The sequence below is a fragment of the Octodon degus genome, unplaced genomic scaffold, assembly GCF_000260255.1.
Source record: "Octodon degus isolate 3935 unplaced genomic scaffold, OctDeg1.0 scaffold00205, whole genome shotgun sequence".
In the NCBI taxonomy this organism is placed as follows: Eukaryota; Metazoa; Chordata; class Mammalia; order Rodentia; family Octodontidae; genus Octodon; species Octodon degus.
Window position 1 is genome coordinate 3260246 of NW_004524781.1, and position 24640 is coordinate 3284885.

Consider the following 24640-nt stretch of genomic DNA (forward strand, 5'->3'; position numbering starts at 1 on the left):
CGTCCGGGGCATCGAGTGCAGCGATCCACTCGCACCCGCGTCCGGGGCATCGAGTGCAGCGATCCACTCGCACCCGCGTCCGGGGCATCGAGTGTAGCGATCCACTCGCACCCACGTCCCGGGCATCGAGTGCAGCGATCCACTCGCACCCGTGCTCCTGGCAGCAGAGCTCAGCAAAGCCAAGTCATAGACCTGGCCTGGATTCTCCTAGCAGATGCAGGAGAGGGAAAGTCAGGCTCGAATAGCGAATGAAGGGCCACTCGGCCTCAAAGAGTCCAAACTTGTGTCATTTGTAGGAAAATAGAACAAAATGAAACTCACTGCATGATCCAGTAAGCTTTGGCAAAGAGTGAAAAACAAATTTCTACATCAACACACGGAGACATCAACAAAAATTGCTTATTAATATGTGTTCGTGTTGTATTCATAACTTGTCAAATTTAGAAACACCCAGGATATCCACAGTAGCCGAATAAATGAAGTATGACACCTCCAGGGAAAAGAGTATTCAGTGATAAAACTGAAGTTCATGAATTAGAGATGTTACTAGGATATAAAATTTGAACCAATCATGCAGAATTTAAAAATATGAAGCGTTAGTATGGTAGAATGGTTAATATTGGTAACAAGGTACTGCCCGAATAAGAGTATAGACACACTATAATTTTGACTAGTAGAGTAAGTTACATGGATGTGAAATATAGCTTATGAAAGGCCTTATATCCTAATAAGAAAAATTAATTATTTGGTTAAACCAAGTAGAAATTAAACAGTGCTCCAGTACTCATATTTATTTATGTATATTCATCCTGAGAGCCATAAAACACATACTGGTGATTTTCCTTATAATGCAGAGAACAAACACAAAAATCCAAAGCATACACTACAGATTTATACTCTAAATATGCCTTAAGCCCTTACAAAATTAAACCAGTTAGAGAACCCAGGTTACATGGGTTTGGAAAATGAAAGGTAATGATTTCAAACCACTAGACAAATCTATATTATTGTTATATTCAGGAGAAGTATAGTTATTTTTATCATAAATGTATGGAAATTTTTCAATGGGTAATTTTATAAACATTCACATTAAAGTGATTAATGCAGTTATCTCACTTAACCATTTTTAAATATCACTGTAAATTTTGGTTCCTATAAAAATGATTTACAGAAAATAACTAATTGGTGTAGATCAACTTATATTTTACTTTCCTTTTAAATTTTTAAAAATCTTTTCAAAAATGTATTTAGTACAGGATCTACAGGGTCTCAGTACACAGATCGGACTTGTACTGCTGTTCCTGTTTTCAGCCTCCCAAGCGATGGGCACATGCCACAATGCCGGCTCATCATGCCCCTAGGATGGGGCTGGCAGGGCACAGCAGGGATTGAACCCCACTCCCTGCGCCTGCCTAAGCAGGCGCTTTAGTCCGCTGAGCTAGCTTCAACTTATATTTTAATGTTTCTATTTTATTTATTTATTTTTTTTCTGCATTTTAGGGACAGGTCTACAGGGTGCTCAGTATCTCACTACTAGTTCGGACTTGTAGTGATTCTCTTGTTTACAACCTCCCAAGTGTCCAGTCTCATTTGCCATCTCAGCGTGCCCCGGGGGCAGGACCAGCACGGCAGGCCGGGGAATCAAAGCCCTGGCCCCTGCACCTGCTCGGAGGCTCTTTAATCCGCTGAGCTGTTCAGTCAGCCCTATTCTTTTTTTATTTTATTTTATTTTTTTGCGGAACCAGGGATTGAACTCAGATCCTTGCTTTTGCCAGTCAAGCGCTTATCCTACTGAGCCATCTCCCTGGCCCCAGTCAGCCCTAATTTAATGTTTTTAAAATTTTAAAATTTTAAAGACATATGACAGAAGTGGAAGGCACCATATTGTTCTGGGGGGCAAGGATGCAGTTCAGTGTGCTATTCTTGCTTAGCATTGCTGAGAGCCTGGCTTGATCCCTAGCACTCCAAATAATTTCAAAAATAATAACAGAAGAGCTTCTGGAAAAGTCTGGATTTAAATCTATGTTCTGCCATGATACTAAATAACGGATTGTAGTATTGAAAGTAGAGGAAAATAGAAGCCTAGTAAACAGTTTAAGATGAGCTCCTAGAAACCTTAGGAGTTACACATTTCCAATTTGAATTTATATTTGATGCTTCGTGTGAGTACTTCAGATTGTGTTTGCCTCAATAGTTTTCCTCTACAAAGGAAGATCTTTCTTGCTTTCTTTCCCATTCATTTTTTTATGTGGGAGACTACCTGAGTCTTGGGTTTGAACACAGCTAGTTAGCCGCACACTCCTTCAAGAGGTTGCACTTCTATTCCTTGTGTTCCCTCCACACATAGTAGTTATGTATTTATGATGCTTAAAGTGTACATTTATGTACTCGGCTACACTGGCTAACCATTTTGTAGTAGCGTTGCAAGTAAACTCAGAGATTATGTGAGAAGCGAGCGATCGCTAGACAGAAGGTGACTCAACAGTGAGTCCTTCAGTTCTCACTAGCGTGGGGTCACTCCCACGTTTCAGGTGTCACTCCCACCTTTTAGGTGTCACTCCCACCTTTCAGGCACTTTCACTCTTGCGGTGGGCTTGACATCTGTGCTGGACTATGGAAGAAAAGACTAATTTTCTTCACTTTATTATTTGAAGATAGCTATTTTTCAACCATCCTTTTAATTTATTTTTAGATATTCCTGCAAAATTCAAGCTCTGCGTATCCTCAACATTAAGCAATACATGAAAGACAACTTGCTTATAATAATATTTACTTAGGTCACATTATGGAAGTGTATGTTCCTTTTTCTGGCAGGACATCTACCAAGATAAATGATTCTTGCAGTTTCTTGTAAAAAGAGATTTTTCTCATTTATATATTAGATATCAATTGTCATCACCATAAATTCAGCAAAAAGAGAGATGGGTTTTTTGAACAAGAATGACTTCATTGCTATGTAAGATAAAGTTCAGATAAGGAAAATGAATATTATGAGATCACAAAATGTTTAAAAGATCCATCTGATAAGTGGACATAATTTAACTTTTTGAATTTAGGCAAATAATAATGAGAAACTATAGTCAAAACAACAGGAGAAAAATATCACTGTTGATGTCTGAATTTCTTCTGCTACTTATTAGCAGTGTCAACTGATATTTGGATGAACCAGACACATAGATCATTGGACCAGACATGTTATCTGACAAACAGATGCTTAATTTGGAGATTCCCCCCCCTTACGTAAAAAAGATCTTGGTCATTCTAAGAATAACATAAAAATCTTCCATTTAAAATGACAGAAACTTCTATTTAAAAAGAACAGGTCTCAGGATTGATTAAATTCAAATAGATGGAATACTAACAAGTCCTTATCTCTCACTTAAGCACACTCACAGCTAATGATAGTAAAAGACTATAAAATTAGTCCACATTGGTTTGCTCTATAATCATACATGAACATTGGATGTTAAACTATAGTGTTATAAATAAGAATGGGCTGTTTTTCCACAGATGTCATGGAATTTTGAAAAGCTACCATTTCAACAGGCCTACTTGGATGATTTTATAGATTGTTGCAAGTTTGAAAATAAAGTATGAGTATATTGAGTTACTCTGCCCATAGTGAGGACAACAGAGATAAAAAAACAACTCAAGATAATAAACAAAGACTAATCTGGTCTCTTATTAACACAGATGTTCTAGGTGTTAATTTGCAGAAATGAACAAAAAAATAATTACAGTTGAATTTAAAGAGCATAGCAAAGGAAAAAAAAGCCGGACAATATTTAAAAATACTTTCATATTAATTGTGATACTAAAAATATTTTATAACAATCTTAGAAGCAAACAAAAGAGCAAGCTGTTCATAATTCCAAAATAGAGTAGAGAGAACACTTGTGAGCCGAACAACATGGAAAACAGCCTGACTGTAGCTCGCTACAACACCTGCGAGGCACTCATGCCAACTGGGCTGGAAGCAGTGCGGACAGCAAGCCCCCTGCACAGAGCTCTGCACCCCGGATTGCAAGAAAGCTTCTCTGTTCTCTCAGGAAATCCATGCGGCAACTTCCTGATTCTTTTATAGGAAAATGCTGCTTCTATGTGGTCATTTCCTGCTGTTTGCTATCAGTACCAATGCAGCATGTGTTAGGAGCCACCGGGCCCTGTGTGCATTACCCATTTCTTGCACATGACACCCAAGCTCACAATTGGAAGAAGGGGTTAATTTTGGTCCTGATTCAGAGGCTTTCTCCAAAGCTGGCTCCACAGCAGGGACTGCACGGAGTCCAGGAGTACAGGAGACAGCAACGCACCCTGGGCAGCCTGGACCCGAGAGGAGAAGAGGCCAGAGACAACCACGCAGCTGCTCCTGGTGCTTGGGCTCACCCAGCAAGTGTTGCCCTTCCACAGACTCCCTCTGAAGTGTGTGAGGACACTTCTCTTCAGTAGCAAATATCATCACTATTTCTTGACCTAGGTGCTCTGTGAGTACTAAACTCTAGCTTGTAAATCTATCTTTGTTGGAAGCCCATTGTACAAGCCAAGAGCCACTAATGGGTTTGCTGAACCAGATACTGATTTATCTTTCAGCACCTTCAGGGTGGAAACTATACCGATGCTGATGTAGGTGCACACTCACACTGGTTAGCCCTAGCATAGAACAAGGGCCTTGTCCCTCTCATTTCTCATTGGCACAGTAGGTTATTCCAAAAATAAATGCCATTTTTCTGAGAATAAAAATAATTCCCACTCAGGTAAATCCCATTAATTGCTAACTATTGCACTTGTGGCTTGCCTTGGAATAGCCAACCAACAGAAGCATCACATGATCATGGCATACATCACTGTGTGTTCACGTCTATTGGCTTTACGATGCAGGTTGGAAAATACACTTTTCTGACAAAAATTATTTTATTAACCAAAGTTACTACACATAAGCCTAGTAATACTAACCACCGTAACGCCAACTGGAAGTTTCAGAACCGTTATTGGTGTCACCTTTCTCTTGTGGATATCACTTATGAATGTATTAGAAACTCCTTTAATCCATCTGAACAGTCACTCTAACAAGAGAACTTGTTCTAGGCCACAGGGTCCCCACCTTAAGCTAATAAAAATGAAAGGTCATGGCACCTTCTTCAGCCCAACAAGACATTCAGAAATCTGGGCCTTCCGCGTCCCAGGCAGAACCATCCACGTCCTCATTGCACTTCTGGGAGGGCAGAGCTATTATATGCATTTTACTGAAGTTATGACTAAAATATTAAATGTTTTATCACAATCATTTTTAGTCTAATTTTCTTAATGATTTCTTCCTATAATTTTTATATCTAGCATAGATCTATTTATTGCTTATCCTCATTTATATTAAAGATCTAAACTTTAAATTCTAAATTATCTGTAAGCAATAACTACAGATTATTTCATATTGAAGCACGAATTATAATGGAATTTAACTGATAGCTTCACATCTCTTTATCTGACATCTCCTTCTAGATTTGAGTATAAAAATCTCTGATTTTAAATCTGATACAGTTGGAAATTAGGCCATGACTTTGTTCAAAGGAAAATAGCCTGTGGAGTGTTATTTTTAAAAGAACCTTATACGATTTCCTGAACATTAAACAATATTCTGACAAAACAACATTATGATGACTGGAATACGAATGAATCAGAAACATATGGATTGAATTTTCCTTGACATAGAAGCAGGTTTGAATAAAGAGGAAAAAAGCCATGGGCGAGAGTCATTCTTAGTACCGGCAAACCTAAAATGTCTAAAAGCATAAGCCTTCTAAAAAGACATTCTAATGAACTCAAAAATACTATCTCTGTTTTTCCATCCTTAAATTATTCTATAAACTTAATATTGAAAAAAGAATTAAGTTACTTGGAAAATTTAAACTACATAAAGCATAAAACAAAAGAAAATGGCAGTATTTGGGGGAACCCCAAGTCATAAGCACTGGATTAAATTTCTATCTGTGTAATAAATTGTGCATATACTTTCAGGAAAGATCATTAAAACAAATGTATTAGGAATGCTAATAAAGAACTAATAAGCCAGATAATTAATATAGCTTTATAATTTACAGAACTGAAAAATCTTAGGTTAAGATTTAACCCAGATCTAAGTGTAATCATCTGCTACTAAAAAGAATAATAGTGTGTATTTTACCATATAAGTTCAGTAACTATTGTGAAAGGGGGTTTGAGAAAATTGAGAATAGTTCTACACAATTAGGTAAAACAGCTTTTCTGGAGTCTCTGCATTTTACCATTAAGAAATAACTACATTTCTTTTTTATTTGCTTGCTCTATGGTTATGCTTAATTTTGCTGAAACAAACATGGGTCTCAGAGAATTTTCAAAAATAATTCAATAAAATATCCTGAAACTCTCTTGCCAAGTCTCTTGCAGTTCGTTTGTCAAATTTCTAAAAACAGTATTTCACAAGCTGACATATTTTCCATAGGCTCTCTGAGGAATCATAAGGCTACTTTTGATTTCAACAGCCTTTTTATTTCCAAAATATATTTCAGTCTCTGCTATTATTTTCTCCACAGAGGCAGGATTAAGAAAATGTACTAAGGTACATAGCTGCCTTTCTCCCACCCTATGGTTGGAACTACTTAACTACTACTCCACAGAATTCTGCTTCTCTGCTACCTCAAGCCGGTTTGTTTAGTCACACCCAAAACTCAGAATGTTTCTCTAGAGTAACATGTGCAGTGGCAGAAGGACCCTAGGAGACTTAAGTCATGACGTCCTTTGATTGTAATCCAAGATGGGGTCTAAAACCCAAGACCTGCACGGTGCTGGACACTGAAGCTGCGGCCCGGCGAGCTCCTGTGGTCGAGCTGTGTGACTGACGGCTCGAGCGACCAGCCTCCGGAAAGCCATTAATGTCGCAGAAGAAGCCGCAGAGTGCCTGGTGCTTCTCTCAGGCGTCCTGTCCTTCCACGGCGTTCCCGGGCTCACCTCCCTGGTGCAGGCAAATGGCACGCTTCTCCCGTGACAGCGGCGTCCGGCCGGTGATGCCCCAGCCCATCGGGCCAGTCCAGCCCCGGCCCCTGGCCGCGTGGCTCCGCCCTCTTTGCCCCACTGCACAGAACCTTAGGCTTTGTCCCACTTGCGCTCAATCATGTCCCGCCGCCTGCCATAGGGTCTTGGTGACGGCGCGTTTTGTACTCTCTAAAGCTGGCTACCTCTACCTGTCCGCAGTCATACGCTGCTTTAGCACGCCAGTTGCTAACATGGATCAGCTATAGTTTTATTTTGGGCAAATACAAATAATGAATGAATTTTTAAGCTGACTTTTCTGAGTAATATCCTTTTCTGATTTCTGATGTCTTCTACCGAGAAGTAAACGTATTCAGAACCTATAATTGCAAATCAAAGATGGTCTGTGGACCCTGAAGCAAGTCGTGTTGAGCACACCCGCAGCAGGGCGGAAAGCAGCTGCAACAAACTGAAGCATCTGTTACTCATATTTATAGAATAATATCACACGCACGTTCTCCAGGAGGTTGCAGCTAACCCACGTGGGGTAACGGAGGGTGCCTTGCTTTCCCGACCACACAGCTCCACTTCTGGTTAAAATCTGCGTTAGGGCCTGCTGCATGTGCCTCACTCTTCAGTGTTTTTCACATTAGACAATATTAAAGAAACAAAAAGACAAAAGCTAGTATATATCAAGCCTAATATTTAAACAAAAAATTAGAAACCTTTGAAAAGAGTGAAATGTTGATTTTGGACTCAAAGGAGATAATGTCATCATACTCTATGAAATAGAAGCCCACCAGGGAGAAAGAGAAACTTGAATATAAAAACGTGAAGCTCAAAATACAGAAGTATAAAGTTATAGCAGGACAGAAATCAAATTATATTATTATTAAAAGAGAGAATCAATACAAGAAAAGAGTGAAAAAAGAGAAACTTCAGAAAATTCATGTGGGGTGGGGGAAATGGAAATTAGAAGGCAACAGACCGATCATATTTCATAAATTTCTCTATTTGTTTAGTTAGAAATTTCAAGCATATCCCCAAGGAGAAGACTAGGAAAAGCATGCCCCACTAATGTAGTTTTTCTTGTTTAGGCCACAAACCAGGGAGGAAATGACTGGCTCACCCTCAGAGCGCCCGCCTCCCAGTCACATTTCTGACCATAAATGTACAGTAGTTTTAACATTGTAAGAATTCTTGAAAGATTATTTAAATTTATGCTTTACTTGGGCTACATTTATATTGCTTAAATTGAGAATCCTTAACAATAATCCCAAAGCCATAATAGAAAAATAACCCATAATCCAGAATGCTTGAATTGTTTATAGCAATACAAAGATTCAGCATTGTAATTAAAATCTATGGAAAAGTCTGGATTTGGGGTGGAGGGAAGGTCTAAAACTGTAACACTTTCCGTAGAGGTTCTGCATTTCAGATCTGGGTGCAAGGTATATAAGTCTTCACTTCACTAACCCTCTGATCCTCTAGGTGTGCTTGTCAGCTCCATTCTGTATCTACAATCTTTGGAGTCACAGAATTGATTACAACACTTTTGAAGGCCATGAAATTGATTGTAGGTAAAAAAAAAAAAAAAAAAAAAAAAAAAAAAAAACAACAACAACAACAACAAAAACCCGGCCATTATGAAGACTTAGGGTGTGTACACCCGAATTGTGCTTAAGTCTGCAGTTTATTAAACAGGGCTTCGGTGTGATACAAGAAGGAATGATGAGACAGATGAGTCTTATCTTTCGCTTGCCTGACCCTGAGATAAAGACAATGACCTTCAAATTCAGGTTTATTCCCCTACTATGTTTTTTTAAAGATCACCCTCCTAAGACCTCATTGCAACACGTATAGGTTACAGATGCTGCTATTATGGACAGGAAGTCCAAATTACAGTTGGGAATGTTAAGACTTTGAGTGTTTTAAAGTTGACAAGACCAGAGTAAATGGGCATTGATTTTCCTGATGCATGGCTTGCATCTAGATGCCCTACAAAGCCTCACACAGCTATAGATGAGGCTACTCAGAGGTGCTGCATGACAGGTGTGTGATGTTTGGGTGGAGAATGTGGTGCTGAGTTTGAGTGCTCCATCTGAGTGGAAGTGGAACCACTCAATGGCTTACAATCTGGATAGAATATAAAAGGACACAAAGAAGGTGGCAGCTGCTGCTGCTGCTGCCATCTGCTCTGTGATGTCCCTGTACCAGGCCAGCCTGCCTTGGAGCCAGCCAATTGCAAACTGAAGCTTGTACAAATGGTGAGCCAAATTAAACTTTCCTCCTTTAACTGAGTGTTGGGTATTTTGTCAATAAGTGTATTCTTCCACATTAATGTAGCAAAAGACAAAAATCTCATAATCTTCTCAATAGATGCAGAAAAAGCCTTTGATGATGTCCTCACCCATTCATGATAAAAACCCTACATAAAATCACAGTAGAAGATCTTTATTTGATGATCTCAATCTGACAAAAGCCAACTATGACAAACTAAGAGTTATCATCATACTAAATGGTCACACACTGAAACCTTTCACTCCAAAAATCACAAAAATGCAAGAATGTCCACTAGCAGCACTCCTATTCAATATTGTCCTGGGAACATTAGCCAGATCAATTAGACAAGAGAAAGAATTAAAAGAAATAAGCATAAGAAAAGAAAGAGTTAAATTACCATTATTTGTGAATGACATGCTACCCTAAATAGAAGATCCCAAAATAGCCACCAAAAGTCTGAAGATTTAATAACCAAATTCAGTAGTGGAGCTAGATACAAAGTCAACACTCAAAAATTCAATGAAATCTAATAAGAAAACAACAAACTCACTGAGAGTAAATTTGCAATTAGGTGAACCACCTCCTTCATAATAGCAACCAAAAAAAAAAAAAAGAAAAAAGAAAAAAAGAAAAGAAAAAAGAAAAAGGAAAAGAAATACTTAGGAGAATCAATCTAACAAAGAAACTAAAAAAATCTATACTTTGAAAATTATACTCTTCTGAAAAAGGAGGTCAAAGAGGATAGCAGAAAATGGAAAGATATCCCTTCTGATAGATAGGAAGACCCAATATAGTGAGAATGGCCATACTCCCCAAATTGTTATACATATTTAATGCAACCTCAATCAAAATACCATTAGCATACTTCATAACATTAGACAAACACTCTTGAAATTCATTTGGAAACAGAAGTGACCTAGAATAGCAAAAACAGTATTCAGAAAAAAAAAGGTTGGTCAAATAGCTCAGTAGATTAAAGTGCCTGCACGAAGGTGCAGGGCTCAGGGATTCGATCCCCAAGCCTGCCGTGCCAGCCCCACCCATGGGGCATGCTGAGGCTGCAATTGAGACTGGGTGTGCTGATGTGTACCTGTAATCCCAGCACTTGGGAAGCTGTAAACAGGTGGATCACTGCGAGTCTGATCTACTAGTGAGACCCTGAATGCTCTGTAAACACTTCTCTAAAATACAAAAAAACCTAAAATTAAATTTAAAAATTCAGCAAAAAAGCTAGGCAGAAGTATAATCTCTTTCTTGAAAATATACTACAAAGCAGCTGTGACAAAATCATGATACTAGCAAAGAAACAGACCTTAGGATAAGTGGGACATACTAGAGGATTTAGACAGGACTCCAAACACAGTCACCTTGTCTTTGACAAAGGGGCCAAGCATGTTCCCTCTAACAAAGATAGCATCTTTAATAAATTGTGCTGGAAAATCTGGCTTTCCATATGCCAAAGACTAAAACCAGATCCATCACCAGGCTTTAAACTGAAGTTAAAATGCCTCAAAGATCTAAATATTAAAAGAGAAACACTAAATATGTTGGGAAAGAGAATAAGCAGAACACTTGAAGCCACAGGTATAGGCAAAGATTTCATGCACAAAACCTCATGTACTAGAAATGGTACAAAATCAATAACTGATATCTCACCCTATTAAAATGTTTTTGCATAGGAAAAAAAATCACCAATACAGTAAAAAGACAAATCTCAGAGTGGGAAAAAAATTTTAACCAGTTTTCCCTCTGACAATGGAGTTATATCTAGAACATTTAAGGAACTGAAAACCATTAGGCCCTGTGTTCAAACACTCAATCCTAAAGTCGGCTTCTGACATAAGTACATACTTCTCAGATAAAGAAACACATACAGAAGAAAAAAGTTCAACATCACTGGTTATTTGAGAGATGTCAATTAAAAGAACATTGAGATTCCATCTCATTCTAGAAATAATGGCTATAATCAAAAAATTAACCAACAACAAATGATAGAAAGGCTGCAGGGAAAAGTGACCCTTCTCCAGGGTAGCAGAGAGTGTAGATTGCTGCAACCACTGTGGACATAAGTGTGAAGATTCCTCAAAAAACAAGGATTAGAGGTTCCATAAAGCCCAGTTATTTTCTGTCTGGGTATCTTCCCAGAAGAATAAGGAAGAAAATGTACAACAGCAATATATGTGCACCCATGTTTATAGCAGCACAATTGAAATATCTAAATCTTGGAAATAACCCAAATACCCATAGATGGAGGAATGGGTGAAAAAGATATGTTGTTTTCACTACAGTAGAATACCGTTCAGTCATAACAAAAGATAAACCTAGACATTTCTGGGTACATGGATGCAACTTGAGATGTTGGAAACAGAAGACCTAGACTGCAAAAGCAACAAGGATGCAAATGCATGCAAAACTTGAGAGGGAAATAGACTCACAAGGGGAAACATCACTTTGTCTGCCTGGAATGAGCAATTTAGAGTAAAGAAGGCCTAAAATATACAATAAATATTGTGAAATGGGAAGAAATTGTTTGAAAGAAAAAAGGAATCAGTGTGGTAAAAAGAGGAAAGGAAGAAAAGCAAATACAAGGTAGCTGTACTACTCAGTCCACTGAAAAGGAACGTTTGCTGATATCATTTGGAGAATTTCTTATGTTCGCATCTTGGACTCTGAGTAACTACTTTGAAGATAACAATATGCAATCTAGTAGCTATTGTAATTCTCCTACAATCTTGTTATGAATTTATTCTCCATTAAGAAAACAAGTCCCACAAAAAAAATACATGAGACCCAGTGCTTACCATCCCCAGTTTCTGCACAGAGCTGCAAGCCCAAATTGTTCTGTGGATTAATCACCCAGTGATTGCTCGTGACAGTGATATCAAAGACAAGCCAACCCACATCTATAGCTTGGGCTTTCCTCGTATCCAACAGGAACAGATCTGCATCCCTAAGGAGAAAAAGAAATGAGTGAAAGGTTTGTGTGACCATCACTGTTTCCCATACTTAAGTGAAAGCATTTCCAAAGTACTTTGCAAAGTAGCAGGGATTGATTAAAGAATAAGTAGAACACTGACCCCAGGGATGAGTAATAAGACCTAGAATGGTGCATTCATTGCTAGTTTTCCCACCAGAACCTGTGGCAGATTTGTAATATCTGAAAGCAATTTTCATTTTCCTGTTTCTCCCAGGCCTTTCTAAAACTACTGAGTGGTCTGAGTTTGGACCCTGTCACCAGTGTTCCCCAGAACCAACCTGTGCAAGTAGTGCCAAAATAAAGAATTGAAACAAATAGGGACAGAACTGAGAGGAGCTGCTGCAACTTTGATGAATCAAACTCAGAAGAAACAAGCCCAAGCAGGATATGGTTCAAGCATCTGCTGTAAGGATAGTGTCCTAATAATTTCCATTTGCACAGTAATTATTTTATGGGTACCAGACAGAGGCCAGCAGAGGGTAATGGAGAACACCTCGGCTTAAGTGAGTTTCCTGAGTTGAAGGGCAACCATCTACCATGACTCGAGGCAGCTTTTCCTGTCAGTCTAAATCACCTTAATTTCCTTACAACTCATGAAACCAACATGCAGTGCTTGGATGTAGAGTTGTGGTCAATAGCTAAAAGATTGTTCAGTATCAAAATAGACTTACTGAATATGAAATATATAGATATATTTATGCATAGATACTCAAAATTGAAAAGTAATCTGTGTAATATTTGTACACATTTTTATAGTCAATACAGAAGTGTTTGAGATCTGACTTTGTGAATGAAGGTTTAAATACATCTAGTCCTGTATGGAAAATTGGTGAGCATATATATAGTTACTTTACACAGTGCTTTGTAGTCTACTGAAAGAAAAAAGTTTTTCAAACAAGCATTGCATTGAGCATATAAAAACAATAGGTTACAAGACTGAGAAGCAAGAAGTACAATTTGACTTACTGCCAGTTTTAAATTTTTATTTATTTATTTGGTACAGGGTCTTACAGGTATATGCCACCGCTCCTGGTTTTGGTGGCCAAGTGTGGCATGCCTGGGCTTCAGGGGTGGCATGGCATTTGGTGCCAAGGAATGCTTGCACTTGCCAGGCAGCCACTTAGACCGCAATGCTGTCTCCCCTGCCCACTGCAAGGTTTTAAAACTCATCTGCAGACACAAGTTGGTAGAATGGAAAACTTAAGATTATATCCAAATAATAGGAGGGCAAAATCTTAACTTTTACTATGCTTAAATCATATATCCATACTATAGAAAAGATTTGGTAATCAAGTCAAGTTTGAATATTTAAGGAATTCCTTAGCCTCAGTTTCTGCATGTGTGAAGACATTGTATGAAACGAAAATGTTATGATGACCTCTGTTTTGAAAATTTGTGTCAAGCTAAACTACAATATCATGTATTTATGCTGTTTTATTATATAGAGAGATGATAATACAACTATATTGTTTTACATATTTATATGGGAAGGGGACAACTTACATTTGAACACAGTTTACCATAATACAGTTGTCTCTAAGTTACTTCATTTTGACCCATGATTTTTGAGAAAATATTAGTTGAGGAGCCATATTACCTTCAAATGACCCCAAGCGATGATGCTTTGGCTTCTTATAGATGGCTGCTTGAATTATTTACAAGAAGAAAAAAAGTGCTGGCCAGATAGTTCTGAGGACTAAAGCACTGCTTTAGGCAGAACTCAGTGGCCAGTGTTTGATTCCCAGCACACCGTGCCAGCCCTGCCACTGGGGCATGCTGAGACAGCCGTTGAGAGTGGGCATGGTGGTGCGTGCCTGTAACCCCAGCTCTTGGGAGGATGAAAACAGGAGAATCACTACAAGTATAATCTACGTAGTAAGACCCTGTAGACCCTGTACTAAAAACTTTAAAAAATTTAAAAAAGAAGAAGAAAGAAAAGATGGGAAGCAGGAAAATAAGGAAAAAGGAGGAGGAGGAGGTAAAGAAAAAAAGGTAACTATTCCTGGGAATAGTGGCTAGCTGTATAATTTACTTTATAAAAGTCATTTACATGAACATCAGAGGTTAGTTGTAGGATATAACCTATATTCATCTAAAATGTTAAAACACCAACAAAAATTATGTACCTGTTCTCTTTATGATAACATTTCAATTGAAAACACATAAATGGAGCACCAGCCAAATAGCTCAGCAGATTAAAGTGACTGCAAGCAGGCCCAGGGCCCAGGGCCTTGATCCCTGGGCCTCCTATGCTGGCCTCACCCCTGGGGCGTGCTGAGATGGCAATTGGACTGGGCATGGTGGCATGCCTGTAATCCCAGATTTTAGGAGGCTGTAAACAGGCAGATCACTACCAGTCTGATCTAGTAGTGAGACCCTGAACAACCTACAGACACTTCCCTAAAATACAAAAAAAAAAAAAAAAGAAAGAAAAGAAACATCATAAATGGATTCAAAAGAATGCTATTTGTACACTAGATAATGTTCTATAAGAATAATTTCATAGCATAATAATAATGTTTAATACAGGATGGAATATGATCTTTAAAAATGGCTCCTAAGCTGGAGTACAAATCAGGGAGGAAAAGTGCTTCTCTTGCAAAGAGGAAGCAAAAAGGCGAAGTTTTCTTTTCAATGAACAAAAGACACTAGTAGTACACATAGGTAGGACAAATGGGCAACTCTAGAGGCTGCTCAGCTCCACAGCACATCCTCTTCCAGCATCAGTGCTCAACCCGTGGATGAAGTGACTGTCATCCCAATCCATTCTCCTTCCCAGCAGATTCTTATTTCAGTCAAGTTGGCAGTGAAGATTACTTAGCACAGCGTTAGAATGAGCTATATCTGAGAGGTCTTTAGTGACAATTTTATGTTACTAATTTAACCACATTTTTCTCACTTATTCTCTTCTAGGCTCCATGAAGTTGAACCCTTCAGGCTCTTTCAGCTTCCTCTCCTGGGAAGGATTTGTCTACAGCCACACAATGCCTCATAATGGAATTTCAGCATCCCCAGGGTACTTAGTCTCTCTCATACACATATTCCTCCAAAGTTGGTTCTCACTTTTTTTTCTTTTGACAATTGTATTGAGGCATAATTTTCATACTATGCAATTTATTCAAAGATTTTTAGTAACTTTATTAAGTCCTGTGATCATTACCCTAACTTAGATGTAGGCCACTTTTATCATTTCAATATGACCTTTTGCAGCAGTTCGTTAATCACTGCTCTCACATAACACCCAGGCATGCAGCAATTTATTTTTTGTCCATAAGTGTGAATTTTCTTGGATATTTCATACAAATGCAATCATACAATAATATGGGGTCTTTTGTAGTATCTATTTTTTTCATGTAGCATGCTTTCAAGCTTTTTCCATGTTGTAATATGTATTTATTTTTTCCTTTTTATAATTGAATAATAGTCTATTGCATAGACCAACAAATTTTATTTAATCATTCATTCACTTAAGGACACTGGAGTTAGCCCGACGGACGGCTGTGGGTTATTGTTGAATTGAGTAAGGACACTGGATTGTTCCCATTATATGGCTATTATGAATAATGTAGCAAAGAATATCCGTGCACAAGTTTGTGTAAGCATATATTTTCAATTCTATTGCTTATAAACTGAGTTTAATTATTAATTCCATGTTTAACCTTTAAGGAATCATGACACTATTTTCCAAAGTTGTACCATGTTGTCTTTCTGCCATTAGTATGTACGTTTTCCCATTTCTCCATATCTTCATCAACATTTGGATTTTTTTTTAGAAAATTGTAACTGTTCTGGAAAATATGAAGTAATATCTTCTTTGGGCTTTCCTTAATGACTATTGATGATGAGAATCTTGTTGTGTTCTTATTTCTCTATCATTTTAGAGAGATGTTTTGCAAAACCTTTTCTCATCTAATAAAAATTGGGTTGTCTTCCACCAAAAATCAATGATTATCTTAAAATATTTTGAAGCAACAGAATGATTTACAGAATTATTTGAACATTTCCTACTTCCTATTGATGTCTTCTGTTGGCTCTCCTTCTGTCATTCTCAATAGTAGATAGTTTGTCAGGTAAGAAAAGCCATGTGATACATAAACCTGTATGTCTGGTTTATTTAATTTAATATTATGTTCTCAAGTTGCATTTATTTGCCTAAGAATGCCTCAAATATTGTATTTTATTTACCTATTCATCTGTTGATGGACATTATAGTGGACCCCTAAAATTTGTGGGGGTTACATGCCTAGAGTAGCCTTAATTATTAAAAGTGTGAATTTAGGATATGGTCAGAAAAATGGCTATAAATGCCTATTTTTGTAGTTTAAGCCCTAAACATGCAATATGTTATTTCTCCCACAGTGGTATAATTTAATTTAATGAAATACTAAATTTAGCAAAATAATTAAGCCTTATAAGGTGCAGGGCATTTTGGCATATCTTTGGGATTCTCAAGGCTCTAAGAAGAACAAAACTGAGAGTGCTGGAAAGAGCTACCCACAGTTCAGCATCCTGAGCTAATGTGGCATGCTGGTATGTGTGCCTGTGGACCGACTGGTCTCTTGGTGTACCTGGGGAGGAATGGAGGCAGAAGTGAGGGAAAAACAAATAAGAGACTAGAGCTGGGTCAGATGGAGGCCCTTGTGCCTGTCTGGTAAAGGACCCAAAGAACAACAGGCAAGTGGATTTATACCTGTGCAAAAGAGACACAAAGTTGTCTGGTGACTAATGACTGAAATTGCCTGGCAGGATGTTCTTCTCTGGACTGTAGGAGATGTCTGTGCAGAGGCCAGGTCCTGCTCTCACACATATGATCAGCTGTTAGGAAGGACTCACTGGCGCTGTCCGCAGACAAGGACACACAAACACTCAATGCAAGCAAAACAAGGGCTTGAACAAAAAGGCTGCTGCCTGCCTTTGGTGTTTATTTTTACATATCTTGAGTATCAGCCCTTGGGTTACTTTAGGTGAACATAACAAGACCCCATTGCAAGTGCCCAAGATTAATGTTTAGCCTATACTATATGTGAGAATGTGCTAGGCATCTTGGAGCAAGGACACAAAACAGGGTCTCCTTGAGTTCCAAGTGTTCTTGGTTGCTCCTGCAGCTGTTGCTGCCCTGTTTTCGTTTTCCTTGTCCCACACGTCCTGCAGGTTATTTAATATGTCTCTATACCTACTCTTTTGTATTCCAACAATCAACTTCCAGCTTCAGGGCTCCCAACATCTCTCCCTTTACTGCTTTAGTGTGTGAATGATGGGTGTTCCCTTGCAGCTGGGGAAGCTGGGTTTGGCGAATTCTTCAGAAGACCTTTTTTCTTAACGCTAGTCTAAAGATTTTTTGGTGTCTGTATACAGCAGTTTAGTGCTTCAAACTCCAATAATCCATAGCAGTACTGTTACCATTACATCCAGCAATTGCTAGAAGTTTTTAGTAATTTGAACCTTTAATAGCTAGCATATTGTTTTTTTTTCTTTTCAAAGTTTTATTGATAAACATATAGCAATGAGACAGTTTCAAATCAAATCGAAAGTACAGTTTCAACAAATAATACACTGCATACATTCTTCCTAGTGGTTAATTGCTGTACAAGATGCAGACTTGTGATCCTACTTACAAACACCATTAGAAAAAATCATTCTATTCATTAAGAGAATGCAACTATATATCTATCCCAACCACTTTGAATACACAGATACAAAATGGACATTCATAGTTATACCCCAATTTTTTTTAAGTTCCGTTGTTGAATATTATAGGTGTGTAAACTCAGCAAAATATTCTAAAAGAGTCCAGTAGCCCATAAATGCATTTGGGTCTTCTGTTTAACTGGCAATGTCAGAAATTATTGACCTGAGTCCCCCACAGCTCAACATAACAATATGGCTTTACTTCCTATATTTCATCTTCATACTTTTCTACTGGATGGTTAAGACCAAGGTAAAGCAGGACCTGTGCAACAAGAGTTGTAGCTTTTTGGTCTGACAAGGTCAGTGAAATGCCCTCAGGATTTATCTTGAGATCCTGTACCTCAGATTGTAGAACCTTTGTCAGTGTCTAGCTAGCATATTGTTATGCCATTGTTCTTTTACATCTTGTGGTTGCACTTTTCTGCTGGATGGTTAAGATCAAGTTAAGGCAAGACCCATATAAATAAAAAATTAACTTTTCCTACATATCCAGGACAGTTAAATCTTCCTAGGGTTTATCCTGGATTCATGTGCAACATGTCTTTAAATCTTTGTCAATATCATCCATCCGGATGAGTCACTGGCATTGCTTGCCCAAGATGCTTTCTGTAAAAGCATGGGAGATGTTTTCTCTCCAAATGACTCTCCTTAGGCACGTTGTACATCACTGATTACTTTTCTCTGTTGTCTCATAATCTCCTTGATCAGAAAATCAGGAACTCTGCTGAGTTACAGGATGTTGCCGCAGAGGTTCTCTCATGTCCTGAGTCCTCCTTGACCTCGGAGGGCTAGTGCCAAAACATTATCCATATGCTTAGTCCATCTATCTCCCTAAGTTTTGGTCTCCAAACCTCAGATGTTAAACATCTAGAAGAGAAACTTAATGACATTGCCTGTAACGGAGGCAATAAGCTCAACATTACTATGTATCTAAATATCAAACACCTTAGACACAAAATGAGACTGTTATTTTCTAACAATCATGGATACTTTAGAATTTAAATCCATGTAGAATGTTCAAAGACAGCAATTACATGTATTTACACAGAAACCAAAGCCATATATAACATTGCACCAGCACAAGCATGATGACATTTTGTGACATATTTAAATTTTTATTTTGACATAACATAACCCTTTTAATCAATATCTCTATCTACTACATAAGAAGCTTTGACGTAATTACTTATCCTTTAAAGGGATGTATGTTACATGTTTTTTGTTAAAGGCAGAGGTCTGAATCTGAACAAAAATAATAACACAGTCAACAATCTTCTTGTAACATTTGAAGACTTATACATCTGAAACCATGAATACATCTAAAATGCCATGAGAATAATAACCATGAATTACCATACACATAAGAAAACCATTGTTTCTTAATTTTGTATCAAGAGTATTTTTTTTTTGGCAGAACTGGGGATTGAACTCAGGCCCTTGTGCTTGCCAGGGAAAGGCTTATTTCACTGAGCCATCTCCCAGGCCCCAAGAGCATCTTTTATGAGAAAAATGTATTATAATTGTTTTCTCAAAACTTTATCTTTTTCAATGGCCAGTTTACTGGTGGTGTCTCCCAAGAGACTATGGAGATTACTGGGGGCTCCTTATTAATGAACAAATGTTGGCTACACCTCTATTCACTAACTGGAGTCCTGTTCAATAATATCTCCCCCACTCTAAGGAACTTTTGTTTAATTATCTTAAAATTTTTGATGACCTGTGAGTAAACCAATTTTGATTTAAGTTAGACCATCTGGTGACTCAGGAGAAAGCATGCACTTAGGTCTCAAATGTATCATGTTCAAACGAGAAAAGTTCTTGAGCTCAAGTAAAAAGAGAAATAGCTGTTCATGGAATAACATAATAATAGACAAATAACAAATACACAAAACACACAAACATCTTTACAAAATCAGAGCACCCAAGTGTATTCTTGACCAAATTGAGCTATATTGACTCTATTACAAATTTTAGAAATTTATAGTTATAAATAGACCAGCCAGATCCTGCTGCCTACCAACTAGTAAAGATCTACCAGCAGAAAAACTTTTACAGGAATAGAATCCCCTATCCACAACCATCATTTTTATTTTTAAATGTTATTTATTTATTTGTTTGTTTGTTTATTTATTTATTTTGGTGGAATCAGGGATTGAACTCAGGCTCTTGCACTTGCCAAGCAAGTGCTTATTCTACTGAGCCATCTCCCTGGCCCCACAACCATCATTTTTAGTTTGTAGTTTACTTTGTCTCAAGAACACTGGCAAGTCTCAGCTCAGATTTCTCCATATATTCTGTCTCCCACCTAGACTTCAGACCTCTGTATTGCCAGCCCCCTCAACAGCTCCAGGTTGAAAGCCGCCCCACCTCTGCCAACACTCTTTCCAGATCTGGCCCCTTGACACAGCCCAACAGCATGCCCTGGAACACAAATAGGCCATTCAGTGTCCTCCAGAAAAGCACAAGCGTGCTCTGTCCCCCAAATTAACTGTTTTTATTTTACCTGATTTAATCATCTTTTTGTTACTGTACTTTCTTTTTTATATTTTTGGTACAGGGTCTCACTACATAGCTTGACTCATACTGATCTTCCTGCTTTCAGCCTCCCCAGCATTGGAATTACAGGTATGCACCACCACACCCAGACTTGGTGGCCAGCTCCATGCACCTGGCGGTGGGCTGGCATGGCATGTGGTACGAAGGGTTGAACCCCAGTCCCTGTGTTTGCCTAAGCAGGCACTTAGTCTGCTGAGCTATCTTGCAGGCCCATGTTGCACACCCTTTAGAAGTATTCCTGTAGCCCACTTTTCTCTTTCCATAGGCACCTCTTTGAGCACAAAATGTGGGGATTTGTTGGTGTCTCCACTTACATCAGGACAACATGGTGGCAGGAGTGAGGAAAAGATAGACAGGAGACAAGAGCTGGGTCAAGTGAAGGCCTGTTTGCCTGAGTAGCAAAGTACCCAAACAACAAAAGTAGGGGCGTTTATTTACACCTTTGCAAAGTTAGTATCAGGAGACACAAAGCTCCTCAGCAACTAATGACTGAAATTATCCAGACAGGATATTTTTCTCAAGACTGAGGTAGCTTGATTGCTTTAGGCACCGAGGCCTTGTCCTACCTTCTTACATATATTCAACTTCCATCTTCAGTGCTCCAAACATCTGCCAGGGATAAGTTAAAGAGCAGTAGCCAGTCTGCAGCAAAAGAAAAACTGAATAAAGCTCCCCAGTGGCTACTTGCAAACCTCTTGCCATAAAAACAACCAAGGAAGATGCTTACCATTTCTACAAATAATTATTAGTTGAATTCTAAGGTAAAATACCATGAGCTGTGAGTTGTGACTTCATGGGGGTGGCTGCATACAATCTTTAAGACCTAGCTGTTGCAAATCGTGCTGCTAGAAACGTGTATGCTCCTTGTGTGGTGACTTTAACCCTGTGGGGAAGACATCTAGAAGATAAATAGCCAGATCAAATGGAATTTATATTTTTAATTTTTAAATGAATCTCCACATTGGTTTCCACAGTTTTTGTGCTACAAGTTCTTGGGTTACATTCTCAAGAACAATATAGATTAACATAATTCTTTTTCCCCACATTCTCATCAGCATTTGTTGTTATTTGATTTTTTAAAAATTTGGACCATATTTTCTGTGGTAAGATGCTATCTCAGTGTGGCTTTAATTTGCACATATCTAAATGCTGTGATATTGAACATTTTTAAATGTATTTATTGGACACTTGAACTTCTGAGATGTTACACACATTTTAATTGTCCATTTCTTTATTTTATTTTATTTTTTTTATTTTTTGTGGAACCAGGGATTGAACTCAGGCCCTTGCACTTGCCAGGGAAGTGCTTATTCCACTGAGCCATCTCCCTGCCCCTCCCTGCCTATCTCTTGATTGGACTTTTTATTTGGGGGAAACTAAAGTTTTCAGTTCTTTTTATATTCTATATATTAGCCCTCTGTCCATTGAATCTTGTACTTCATATGATTAGATCATGATAATGGGTTTTGCTTTTAATTTCACACACAGGGAGTGCAAACACACCTAATAGCACACAATGCTTGCATTGTGCAATGTTGGAATAGTTAGTTTAGTATCTACTCAGCTGAAATAAAGGAGTATTCTCATCAAGAGGGACAAGACATCAGCTAACCTGTGATTTTTATCTCAAAATAAGCCACAAAATACTCAATGTGGAATATTGCATAGCCAATTCCTTCTTTCCATGAAAAAAAGGAGAAATGGAATGATTTACCATGGTCACTAAACAAATTGCAGGGAGAGCTGAGGATTCGATGTTTCCACTTTCAAAACACTACCTGTAATCAAACAGTTCCCTTGAGTTCCAACTCATATGTTAATTACTCTACTCATCCTGAAAAAAAAAAAAAATCAATTACCCTGAAAAAAAAATCACTGAGCCACTAATCCTAAAATATGAGTCAAAATAGAACCAAGGAGTTACCTGAGGCATTTCACAATCCATTGTTCTACCGATGAGTACATTCACTTTTCAATGTAGTATGCATTGTTATCTGCTTTTCTGAATCTTTTGGAAGAGGAATGACTGCAGGATCAGCAGCTGAAGAATCAAGAAAGGATGCTACCTCAGAGGTTTTGAGGGTGTGGACCTTGCATAGCTTGCTCTGGGCCAGACACAAAGTGGACCATTACTGCTGCATTGAGATATTCATGCTTTAGGAATTTGTTACTGCAGTACTAGAATATTAACGCATTCCCCTAGTTGGATTATGCCACATGTTATGTGATTTGTGACAAGAAATGATCAATAATATCAAATACTGAGGAGAAAAGTGAGAAAAGTGTCCCTAGGATTAGATAGCCAGGAGACTGTTGGCAGGTGATCAGCTGAGAATAGTTACAGAGATCAAATTGCAGCTGATTGAAGGATGAATATAACATAAGAAAGTGAAGATAGGTTTATATCAGTGAACTTGCTAAAGATAGGGAAACGTGCATGGGCGAATCCTTAAATCAAACCCCATTTGTCCTCTGTAATCCATTTTTTCATATTATAGGACATACCTATCGCATTATGCCATTTCATACTTATCACACTATGCCTGTCACTACATCGTATCATGCCTATCACACGTGTCATATCCTACCTTCCATTCTATGTCATGCCACTCCTATCATATTCTACACATATCACAATATATCATTTTCTGCTGCACTAGATCACAGACTCATGGAAAGCAAAATTTATTGCTTTTGAATATGCTTCACAAACATTTCTCATTTATTTCTCCACATTACTTGAGCATGATGGTAGGACACATGATCTTCTGAAGAGTCACACTTTACCATCATAAACCCAAAACTGTAACACAGGTGAAGCTGGCACCCTCTTGGCTTCAACAGTGACTTCCTCTCCTACAATTTGCGTGGTATTAGAAAACAATGATTATGCCCTTTAAATTTACCTTTCTGAATTATAGATTGTGCTTTAAATGAGGATTTTTAAAAATTGCTATTTTCTTACCAAAACACAACCACGACACATAAATTTGTATTGAACAAGTTGTGTGTGTTATGATTGTTATCATGATCAGAGACAGAAGTGAATTATGCAATCATCACTAAGAAATGTCACTAATACATATTTATAAACTATGGATCTAGACATTTATTTAAATTTTATTACAAGAAAGATATTAAGTTGATAGCATCAAGAAGTGAAATTATTTCAACATTAAGAAGCAATGGGGCTGGTGAGATGGCTCAGTGGGCTGGTGAGATGGCTCAGTGGGCTGGTGAGATGGCTCAGCCACCCCCTGGTGGGCTGAGCTGGCCACACACACACACACACACACACACACATACACACACACACACACAAATAAATAAATAAAATTAAAAAAAAAAGAAGCAATGAAAGAGAAACGTTCTCCTGGTGGCCATAGTTTCAATCTTATGTACATATAAAAATATGTATGCATTTTTATATACTTAGGAAAGTGGTAGAAAAAAGGATAGGTAATCAAGGAAAGAGCTATTCTCCTCTCTAATGATGAAGCAATAGATCTGTCCAAGAAAAACTTGGTGAAATTATCTGGAAGGCACACAGAGAAAGTTTAGAAAAACTTTGCCATGACGTTTCATTTCCATGAAAAAGAACTTGATAGCCCACAGCAATCCCGTTTCTATTATAACAACTAGTTCTCCTCCTCCTGCCTCCAATGTTCTTTGACTAAATTAACAGTCTAGTGAAAATGAAGTAACAAGCACCAAAAGATGTGCAGGGCCGCCTGAGCGGCTCTCCTTGAAAGAAGAGCAATCGTTTCCATCTGGGCCGAGCCTGACCCTATTTCCTTGTATTGATATGCACAGAGCTGGCGAGGATTTTTCCTTCTCCTTTCATCTGGCTTTAAGCAATGCATATCAGACCAGCTGAGGTGCTGGCGGGAGTCTTTGAAGACAGCACACGTGTTTCCCTGATAACCCACACCTGCTGCTCTTTAATATGTGTCAGGGTGAGACAGAACAACGAGCCAATGCTCTACGCTGCTGGCTGGGAACAAATCTGGAGACAGAGGCTGTGACTTCCTTGGGCTTAAAAGATTACACATCAGAGCTGAAGCAGCAGGCCCCAAAACATTAGATACTATCTGAATAGTATAATGCAAATTACTTTGCCTCCATATCCTTCTA

At 38.2% G+C, this 24640-nt stretch overlaps 1 protein-coding gene across 1 annotated transcript in view; it reads right to left on the reverse strand.

Moving 5' to 3' along the window:
• Nucleotides 1-24640, reverse strand: part of Bmp5 (bone morphogenetic protein 5) — a 156766-nt gene that overhangs the window by 29347 nt on the left and 102779 nt on the right. Inside the window, exon 3 of the mRNA XM_023704840.1 lies at nucleotides 12087-12235. Within this exon, the coding sequence (XP_023560608.1) occupies nucleotides 12087-12235 (149 nt within the window). The remainder of the gene's footprint in view (nucleotides 1-12086; nucleotides 12236-24640) is intronic.